Source organism: Carassius auratus, chromosome 44 (genome assembly GCF_003368295.1).
Source record: "Carassius auratus strain Wakin chromosome 44, ASM336829v1, whole genome shotgun sequence".
NCBI classification, from domain to species: Eukaryota; Metazoa; Chordata; class Actinopteri; order Cypriniformes; family Cyprinidae; genus Carassius; species Carassius auratus.
In genome coordinates, this window is record NC_039286.1 from 2,071,731 (window position 1) to 2,082,990 (window position 11,260).

At 39.0% G+C, this 11,260-nt stretch overlaps 1 protein-coding gene across 2 annotated transcripts; it reads left to right on the forward strand.

Annotated features, from left to right (window-relative positions):
* The first annotated feature begins 618 nt into the window (after positions 1-618).
* Positions 619-10,885, forward strand: LOC113062097 (programmed cell death 6-interacting protein-like). 2 transcript variants are annotated; one of them, XM_026231691.1, is made up of 18 exons: positions 619-860; positions 2,581-2,629; positions 2,777-2,846; positions 4,053-4,180; positions 4,269-4,422; positions 4,500-4,600; positions 5,041-5,172; positions 5,296-5,518; positions 5,627-5,750; positions 6,001-6,178; positions 6,863-6,974; positions 7,195-7,364; positions 7,782-8,030; positions 8,282-8,416; positions 8,516-8,610; positions 8,703-8,823; positions 8,904-9,103; positions 10,144-10,885. In XM_026231691.1, exons 1-18 carry the CDS (start codon positions 655-657, stop codon positions 10,322-10,324), a joined length of 2,628 nt encoding a protein of 875 aa, XP_026087476.1. In that variant the 5' UTR covers positions 619-654; the 3' UTR covers positions 10,325-10,885. The 2 variants fall into 2 exon arrangements, with proteins under 2 accessions (XP_026087476.1, XP_026087477.1); XM_026231692.1 differs by having other exon boundaries at positions 5,056-5,172.
* Positions 10,886-11,260: the final 375 nt, after the last annotated feature.

Sequence of the window (11,260 nt, forward strand, 5' to 3'; positions counted from 1 at the left end):
AACAGTTATTTTTAACTGACGTTAAAAAATAATGTAACTAATTAGTTAATTATTGTTAGTTCATGTTAGTTAATGCATTAATGTTTTACAATAAAAATATTATCACACTTCAGGTATTCAGGTCACATGACTAAATGGATGAGTCATTAGGGTAAGGTGTGTCCTTCTGCCCTATTTTCCCCTATATTGCTGAACCACATGTATATTAAATTACTATACGGATCAAACTGGGGGTTTTTTCTCACTTTCTGAAACCATTGTCCAATTGCCAGTGGTTAAAAAAACTGAGTGATTAATTTACTGTACACTAAGAAAAGTTCTAGTTTTGTCATGTACCTGATTTGTTGTGTTACATCCAGCATCTACAGAATTGACTGCATCTGAAGAAATTATACTGTACTAAATATAGTTCTACATAAACCTCCTGCGCGGGAACATGGAAATAAAACTGTTGGGGAAAATGTTAGGGTTTACATGGAAGGAATCAATACTTGTTTTCGTGATTTCACCCGCGAACGCAGAGTGCGCATGCGTCACTTTGACAGTACAACTGACGCGATGACGCACGCCAGAGAACCAGGAAGTACTGTGCCATTGTTTTTGTCCGTCTGCAGTCTTCTCACTCTCCACTAGTACTGTTTCCCGCGGGCCCAAATGGCGACGTTTATTTCTGTCCCGTTGAAGAAGTCCTCAGAGGTCGACTTAGTGAAACCGTTGTCGAAATTTGTAACGTCCACGTATCCTCCCGGTGAGGAGCAGACGGAGTATCTCCGTGCCGTGGAAGAGCTCAATAAGCTGCGGAAAAGTGCTCTCGGGAGGCCGCTGGACAAACACGAGAGCTCGCTGGAGATCCTGCTGCGGTGAGAGCCCGACGAGACAACTTGATTACGAAGTTTCAATGGGTGTATATTTCTGCTGCCTGTTAAACATTGACAGCTCTGTCTCGTGGATTGTTTCTTAATCTGTTTGATTTCTAAAGGGCTGATTATTTTCTGTTAGTGGATAGCAAAAGATATCCAAAGCACAGGAAGCTAGCAAAATTAATCAATTTTTATGTCGCAAGTGTGCGAAGTAGTTTCGACAAGAGTTTAGTTTGTGTTAAGAGTTTCTCATCCGTTTTCATTTGCTTCATAGAAATATAAACGTGAACTGGAGGTGTTGCTCGTGCTGGTTACCCTGTTTGTCGCTCGAATGAGTGTATATTTTATTGTTTTAGTTCACATGTGTGTTTAGGGCGATGTGAAATGTACGTCATTTATATTTGGGAAGTTGACAACCTGTGGTGTGACATCCTATACGCCATCTAAAATTATATATATATGACTTATATATCTGAATTATACATTTATCAATTATCATACATTTTATCCTAAACTCTTGAATCAAGTTGAATTAAAAAGAAAAGTCCACGAACGCGCTCTGCGTCAACACCATAGGTCAACACCCGTTTATAATACGTCAGCGGCTTCCTGGTTTTGCGTGACTCAGGTGTGTCATTTAGATTGACCTCTTCAAACATTCACTATAGATTAATAATACATCGTTCGACGCAAATAACGGAAATTAATTAGAAAACATGTTCTGAGTTGTTTATATTATATTCGCTGAGTATTATATTCGCAATTTGGTCTGTTACCGTCGCCCTAGTTTTCACGTGATATGATTACGTCATTTGAAGTGACGGGGTGGATACAGGTGTACATGACGTATATGTTTTACTCTGGAAAGAATTTATAACTGAGTTTCATGTTTTAATACTTAATCTGTAAGCCAGCAGCTGATCCTTTGCTTTGAAAGTTTTGAGGAAATGGCTAGTTAATTTGTTAAACAAAATCAGATTTGCTGCATCATGCTTCCAGCACTTCATTTGTCCCCTTTTATATATCCATTGTTTTGGTCTTTACTGAAATGTTTATTGTATATTGATTGCGAATTTGTTAGAATTGATCATGTCATTTAATTTACCTTCTATGATACCATTAGACTAACATTATTACATCCTTTTTAATATTGAGAAAAATCAACAAAACTGCGTATTTTAAGTTAATGTAGCTGAGCTAATGTAGCGACTGGGGCTTACGCCATCTGGAGAGTGAGTGAGAAGTGTGTTGCTAGGAATAAGCTTTTTGTGTGCTGCTTTGTAGCCGTGCTCAATGGTCAAGATGAATGGCCTGCTTTGTAGCTCCTAGTTAGACTGGTGTTTGGTTTGTATGACGAAGAGCCCCTTGGGCAACACCCATCAGCGGTATTCCCTCTCTATACAGTCATGTTCTTTTATAGTGCAGAGATGCAAGAAATATCAAATATCACACATATGGAGCAGAGATGTGGGGAAATGCTCTTCTTTTCTTCCAGGAAGGAAATGTTTTTGTGTCATTACTATAGTTAACTCTGTAACAGTGAGGTTGAGTAACTTTAGTAATGGTTCATGTGTTTTAGACTGATGGTCACATGAGAATGCTGTCATGGCTAAATTGTTTGTCATTATGGTTTATGTTCCATCTAAAGAAACTAAGTTGTTTTTCCTCACACTTTGCATTTTAACAGCTTTTCTCATTGTTTTTTCTCTCTCCCCTTTAGATATTATGATCAGCTCTGTGCAATTGAACCCAAATTTCCTTTTGCAGAGGTAACCTATATAAATTCTCTGGTCACAGCGTAACATTAACCCATTCACATTTAATAAAAATCATTGTTTATATTAATAATACGGAGTCATTTAGGCATATTAATAAGTGTCTGTAAATAATACATAACTGTTTTGTTTTTCTTCAAGTTATGTGTGACATTTACATGGAAAGATGCTTTTGATAAAGGATCTCTTTTTGGAGGCTCAGTCAAGCTTGGTGAGTTTACATAATTTTAAAAGAAGATCAGCATAAGTCAATACAAACATATAAAGCAGATGGCTTTATTGCAGATAGTTTTATATAAAGGATGTATGCATCAATAAATATTATATCTGTTATCCATGTTAAAGAAAAATATGAACTCATTAGAAATAGAACGGGGAAGTAATCCAGTAAAAAGGAAAGGCAGCACATCCTGTTACCTAAGAAACTTACACCCCGAAACATTTTTATAAAAAGTGTTTCGCTTTCATTTTTAATGATTCCTCGTGGCGTTTGACAAAGTGAACTGATGAATGGTGAACAATTACGTATCACAAAAGTGAGTTGTCCAAAACTTCAGAAGTGTACGTTAGGTGTTTTTATCTTTTACGACTAGTTCCACAAAGCACTAGAATATTACAGAATGTTACAGAAACTTTTAGAATGTTCCCATCCTTGCAAAAGCAAGATTTCTTAAAAATTACAATACTAATACCAAAACATATATGTACTAAACCAGTGTTTCATAATTAATTATACATTTCATGTTCAATGACCTAAGTATTTACTTAAGTATTGATGCTGCATGAATAATAAATACTACAATAATAATTAGCACCACAGAATTATGGAGGAACCATTAAAAAAATTAAGTGAAGCATTTTTTTATTACATTATTTCTGTTTGCACATAAATAATGTTATCTCCAGTAATTCCATTACTTACTCACATGTCTCATTGCATATTTTATTACTGATTATTTCCTTGCTACTACATATTACTGTTCATTTCTCAACTCAGATTCTTTTAATATAGAATGTATTTTAATGTAGAATGTCCTGATTTAATTTACTTTGTTGGTACTTAAATGTGTTTTGGACAATATCATGTTTACAAACACATGATAAATCCCTTGTATATCCTTGTTAAATTAAGATTGAGTGATCAAAAATAGCAACGTTACTTCTTCATATGTATGGATAAAGTACTTACTACTTAATGGTGTTATTAGTAAAATGCTTAGAAAAAGAAAGTACATTTTTTAAAGCACATTTTACACCTAGATGTTTCATAATGCTTTGCTAGAAAGTCAATTAATTAAAGAAAAAGCTTAATAAAAAATGTCTTCTCATAGAAAGAATTAAAAGAATGGGTGGGAAAGGACATAAACTGAAATAGTGATAAATCCATTATGTGTTTGATATTGTTTGTGTGTTTCAGCATTGGCAAGCGTGGGCTATGAGAAGACGTGTGTGTTGTTTAATGTGGGCGCGCTGGCCAGTCAGATCGCTTCTGAGCAGAATCTCGACAATGACGAGGGACTGAAGACCGCCGCCAAGTTCTACCAGGTTTGATTTTGACCTTAAATCCTATAGCAACACAGACAATTGAGAGAAGAAAAAAAAAACGTTTCAAGCATTTCCTGTCTCTTTCCAGCTGGCGAGTGGTGCGTTTGCTCATATAAAGGATACAGTGCTTTCTGCACTGAATAGAGAGCCCACCATGGACATCTCCCCTGAGACGGTGGGCACGCTCAGTCAGATCATGCTCAGCCAGGCACAGGAGGTCTTCGTTCTCAAAGCCACTTCTGGTGCGTATGTGTTTATGTTAGTGCACTTTCTGCTTGTAGTTGGCATAGTTTTAAATGTCTAATGCTTCATCTCGCAGATAAGATGAAGGACGCCATTGTCGCAAAACTTGCCAACCAGGCGGCAGATTACTATGGTGATGCTTTTAAGCAATGTCAGTACAAAGAGAATCTGCCTAAGGTATGTGCAGCTTCCAGTACATATGACATACACGTTAGTGGGGAAGTTGATCCACCAGGGGTCACTGTGCAATCATACTAGACACTGTTAAACATAAGACAAAGATCACTACATGCTCCATGCAGCAATAAATGTGAGTGTGTCTGTATACGTGAGTCTAGAGATTTAAGTAAGACTGCTAGTCACCCCTCATACACAGACATTCACACTCTCACATCCTCCAGCCTTTGTTTCTTCTCCAGTTGATCTGTGAGTGAACGCTGCATGAGCGTTGTGAGAGGATTTGGTTGGGGTTCGCTGAAGATGCGTGCTGATTTGCTGTTCTGTTTTCTCTTCCTGCGCCCTGTGCTGTGTGTCTGTGCTCGTTTGTGGTTGCCTGTGGTGTTGGTTTGTGGTTGCCGTGGTGTTTGTGATTGCTGTGGTTGCCTCTCCCTGGTCAGTATTTTTATTTCCAGGAAGTGCTTCCTGTCCTCGCTACCAAGCACTGTATGATGCAGGCCACCGCAGAGCTGCGCCAGTCAGCCTTGGCCAATCAGAAGAAAAAATTTGGAGAGGAGATCGCTCGACTGCAGGTGTGTTTGTCTGTGTGTGACAGACTGTTTATTTTCGGCTGGCCGGTTGCTTGTTTTATTTATTCGGGTTGGAGCTTCATTAATAGGACATTGATGTTCAGGCTTCTCTTGTGTGTCTTGCAGCATGCCACAGAGCTGGTGAAGATCGCGGCTTCTCGGTACGATGAGTATGTTAACGTGAAGGATCTGTCAGATAAGATCAACCGTGCCCTCACAGCTGCAAAGAAAGACAATGACTTCATTTACCATGACCGCGTGCCTGAGGTCAAAGATCTGGAGCACATTGGCAAAGCATCTCTGGTCAAAGCAACTGCAGTTCAGACACCACTCAGCCAGAAGTTCTCAGGTCAGAATGGCATTACCTTTGTTCTGTTGTTGGGGGGGGTAGTTTTCCCTTACTTGTGGGAAAACAATTCAGTGAATTGCATTTTTTTGCTGGTTTGTTTGTGTTTAGATCTGTTTGAGAAGATGGTGCCGATGGCAGTGCAGCAGTCAGTAAGTGCAGCCAACTCCAGGAGGGCTGACACGGTTAACAGACTGATTGGCAGCATGAGGGAAGCAACTAATCTCTGCAACGGGTCAGTGTTGGTGCATATATTTGCTCTCACATGGGTCCATTTAAACTCCATTAAAAGTCCATACATGTAGTATGAGAACGTTTACTGCTTTTATTTATATTGTTTTAAGGCATCAATCACAGATGTGATTATACACATAATACTTTTATTTAAACCTGGACATGCTGTTTAAATAATCAATTTCCTCAGTATTTTGGATAGATAAATGAGGTTTTGTGGTGGTGACTGTTTGGTCATTGCTGATTGGTAGGGTGTTGGCGTCTTTGAACCTACCGGCCGCACTAGAAGATCTGTCAGGAGAAGCAGTTCCTCAGTCCATCCTCGAGAAGAGCCGTGCTGTTGTTCAGCAAGGTGGCCTACAGAGCATTGAACAGCTCATTAAAGATCTGCCTGAACTACTGCAGAGGAACCGTGAGATCCTGGATGAGGTGATGCACATGTTCACCTTCTGATTTCATGCCGTTTTATAAAGCTCCAAATCAAGTCTGAAATCACTAGTAATAATGCATCTGTTTTTGCATGTTTCTAATTTAATAGACATTTTTCAACCCAATTAATATTATGAATATGGCAATATCAGTGTAAAAGAAAGAGCCTTTTTAGACTTCAATGGAAGAAAAATATCTAACCATCTGTATAAAGAAGACCACATCACATGATTATTTATATCAAGGGTCTTCAACAGGGTGTCGGGGATCCCTAGGGGGAGTTAATGTTTGATCACAAATAATTTTTTGCCACAAAAATTAAAACATGGGTAAATAATTGTGATTTTTATCTCAACAATTTTTTTTTATTATTTATGAAGCATAAATCTCAATTTTAACAATAAAAGGTAACATACAGTCAGCGATGCATGTGCAACAACAGTAATGTGCATAGTTCTGATCTACTTTCTAAACATAATATACATATATAGCATAATATAATTTATTCTTAACCATGATATGGTTCGTTTCTATTCATATCGAAGGCTGTATGCTTAATATGTAGCTCTGCATGACACATTTTGTTTCTGGGGTCGCTGCTCCATGTCTCTGTCGCCTGAGGGGTCTGACTGTATGTACTCTCATCAATTAGTATCATGGACAAAAATTGTTTTGTTCTTACAGTCCTTCAAGATGTTAGATGATGAGGAAGCAACAGACAATGAACTCCGAGCCAAATTCAATCAGCGCTGGAACAGAACTCCCTCTGGAGACCTGTATAAACCACTCAGAGCAGGTACATAGACTCTTCCACCTGCCACTTATGCATTCAGCAGATGCTTTTACATAATGAGAGTTGCCGTGCATTCTAGGTAAACACATTATAAGTTGGTGTGTTTTCCCTGATTATGACTTTATGTTGCTAGTGTAATGCTCTACCAGTTGAGCGACCGGAACCAAACTTGAGGATCACTTTGCTCATAATGTTTACCCTCTCTCTTGGTTTCTCCGTGCAGAGGGAAATAATTTCCGCAATGTACTGGACAAGGCAGTGCAGGCTGATCAGGTGGTGAAAGAGCGTTACACTGCACATTGTGAGATGATTGCTTTGCTCTGCAAGCCAGAGAATGAGCTCAGTGCCGCCATACCGTCTGCCAACCCTGCCAAGACTCTGCAGGGCAGCGAGGTGAGAGTCTTGTGATAGTTAACTAAAATGATCAAAACTTGTTAAAGAAGAAAATACATTTAAAAATATTTAAATATTAGATGAAAACACTTCAAGTAAATGAAAATTAGAAATGTTGCCTTGGGCACTAACTGAAATTTTAAAATGTTGAAGTACTAAAATTACTAACTGAATATAAATCTGAAATGTATTTAAAAGTTATCAAACGTATTTAAAATACATTTTATCGAATAAAATGAGACAATTACTAAATACAATTATTAATACTTAATCTAATAAATATATATTTTTAATATAAAAAACACTGGGTGAGATATAGATACCTGTAGAGAGATAGTTGACCCAGTTACTTCACAGGCTAACCCTGACCAAACCCTCATGCTATCCTTCAGTCTGGGCTTGTCCTCTTATGTGCAGGTGGTGAACGTGCTGAGAGCGCAGCTGGCACAACTGGATGAGGTGAAGAGGGAGCGGGAAGTTCTGGAGGGAGAGGTGAAGTCTGTGACCTTTGATATGACGACAAAGTTCCTTACTGCTCTGGCTCAAGATGGTGCCATTAATGAAGAGGCTCTGACTGCCAGTGAGCTGGAGACACGTTACGGCTCTCACACACAACGTGTTCAGCAGAATTTACGCAGACAGGAGGAACTGCTGTCACAGATTCAGGTGCACACGAAAACTTTCACCCAGTATTTCAGCGAAAGAGTTACTAAGTAATAGTAGTGACCGTATTCTAATCAGATTTGATCAGATAAAGATTTAAGGCATAAAAACAGCCCTGCAAAGCCTCACTTATCAAATTGGATCTACCTGTCAGCTTAAACTAAATAATTTTTCATGTTACATAATTGTTGCACTGCTTAACACAACAAAGGTAATGTTTTTCATTTTAAAAATGGCCTTTCTTCCTGTCTCAGGTGTCTCACCAGGAGTTTTCAGCACTCAAGCAGTCCAACTCTGAGGCTAATAACAGAGAGGAGGTCTTGAAGAAACTCGCCTCAGCCCATGATAGCTACATAGAGATCAGCTCCAATACTAAAGAGGGCACTAAAGTAACTAACTCATGCACTAATATTAGTCCTGCACACATGCACAATCCATAAGATGTCACTCAGTGTTACATTCTCTCTTTTTTCTTCTTCTTTTTACAGTTCTACAATGATCTGACAGAAATACTGTTAAAGTTTCAAAATAAGTGCAGCGACATTGTCTTTGCTCGCAAGACTGAGAGGGATGAACTGCTCAAGTATGTAATTCAGTAGTGTCCACATATCGACAAATCTTAATGTTTTCAGATGACTGTGATTATCTTATATTCTGTGACTGTTTGATTGACAGGGAGCTGCAGCAGAGCATTGCTCGTGAGCCGAGCGCTCCTTCCTTCAATGTCCCATCATACCAGTCCAACACTCCTGCACCTGCCTCAGGAGGCCCAACCCCTGCGCCCAGGACTGTGTTTGTGAGTTTCCAGACTGATGAGTTCTAAAGATAAAGTCCTTGACTGTAGGAAATAGTCTTATTTTTTTATTTCTGTTCTAGACCCAGCAGCAGCCTCAGGCTAAACCCCAGCCACCAGCGAGACCACCACCCCCTAACGTCCCTCCTCAGGCGGCCAGTGCTTCTGCTCAAATCAGTACTCCAGTGGCTCCCAGCAGCACCAATCCTCCACCTGTTGCACCACCCACTGGCCCATCACAGGCTCAAGGACCACCCTACCCAACTTATCAAGGCTACCCAGGGTAAATAAAAACCTTCACAAGTACCTATGTCCTCTAAGCTTTTTACAGTCCATAGCTCTGTTCCAAAATCTAAGGCTGCATCCAAATATGGATATTTTGTTTTTCCTCTGCATATATAGTAGGCAAGAAATGGTATGTGGAAAGAGCAGTATGCCCAGATGACCTACTGGCTCAGGCCAAATTCTTAAGTGCACCATCCCATGATCCTATTTTTTTGTGTGGAAAAATTGCAATGCCAGAATGCACTAATCCAAGGCAAATGTTGATTGTAAATGTATTTCATTGAATTTTTTACCAAGTATATCATTCTTAAATATAATTAATTCCTTTTCTCGATAAATTGCTATAATTAATTATGGTTCTATATCTTGGTTCTCGAACTTAGATTCGTCTGCCAGTAAAGATAGACCTCAAAAACAGGTTATGGTTACTGAATTAATCTGATTCTTTAACAAAAAAATGCAGAATCATTCAGAGCAGCCAGAATCATGCTGTGTCTAATTGTAGCCCTCCCTTGCACTTTGCATGATGAATGCAATTTGTGTCCTGCACAGAACTGCTGCCAAAGTACAGTGTGGCTAAATCACAGGCAAAATACAGGCTAAAACTTTTTTTTTTCATGCACTAGTCAGTTTTAATATTTCAGACTATCTTCCTTTCACACCATGTATGAACATTTAAAACATCTTTATCAAAATAGATATCTACACTTTATTTGTAGATTTAAATTACAAGATATTTAAAGGTTGAGCCAAAAACGTCCACTTCAGTAGCACTTCCAGCAAACTTTCCAGTTTTATCTAAACTTTCAACAATATTCTAATGGTTTTTCAAGGGTTGTTGTTCTTCCCATTTATTTTATTCCCACAAACGTGGTGTTTTTTATGACTGTTGAACGTACTATCTGCTTTTTGGAGTGATAAAAGAAAGACCTAAAACTCTGTCTGTAAAAATCGTAATGTCTAATATATGTTAACAGATTTTAAATCTGGTTTATCCAATATTCAGTGTTCTGTTTTGTTGTTTTGTCCCTCTTTTAGGTATTACCAGATGCCAGTGAACTATAACCCCTATGCATATGGGCAGTTTAATATGCCCTACATGCCCTATCAAGCCCAGGGGCAGGCTGGATACCCCGGAGGCCCTCCTGCACAGCAGCCCTACCCTTATCCTCAACAACCGCCACAGCAACAGCAACAGCCCTACTACCCCCAACAATAAAGCTCACCTCTTGCTACTACAGCCACACTCATTCCTGCAAACTAGCACTCCTCTTACTGCACTTACCTATTAACAATCCTGCACTCACACTTGTGCTCTACTTAACATCTGGCTTCATCTGGGTGGAGTTTAGAACACAGGCCCCTTCCCCTCTTTAGTGGGTGGACTTTTAGGCCAAGGTTCACAAAGCAGGTGTGCTCGTGGACGGAAGATCTGATCTCTGTTTCTCTCTATCTGTCTCTCTCTGTCTTACCCTCTAGCCCAAAGTGAAGCTGCTGGCTGCCTGCCACTGCTTATATCTTATTTTTGTAATGAATACTGACATATAATCTAATGCAAGAGCTGTTGATTTCTTACCTTGATGATGATTTAATCGCTGGAAGAAAGGCCACGGTTCTATCTTACTGTAACCCTAGCTGTACCATTATACCTCCTTCAGTTGAGTCTACAATCTTTGGGAAAAGGAAGAGTTACACAGCTTAGAGAATGGATTTGTCACTAAAATGATTCATTTTTGCGTTTCTATTGTTTTCATGTGATTAAAACATCTATGATATTAAAGCGGGTCCTTTTATTCCCTTCCTATACATGGTACTTTTAGCCTGTGGGCGTACTTTCAGCATTTTTGGTCATTGTCAATTAATCTGCACATTGTTTTGCATTCATCCAGTGCCAGATCCAACAGCAACAGAAGATTGAGTTCAGATTAATAGGCTGGGCTATGAACGTGGCTGCAAGTCTGGATGTCAGCACACATGAATTCAAGTGTGTTTGTACGATAATTATTCCCATGCTATTTTTATCTTGAAAGAGCCATGCTCAAACACTGTCTCCATGGATACAGATGGAAGAGGATGGGTTTTGTTTTCCACATGTGAATAGATGAATGTTTATCGAGGTATCCGAGTGTTTTGATTATGTAAGGATGTTTTATTT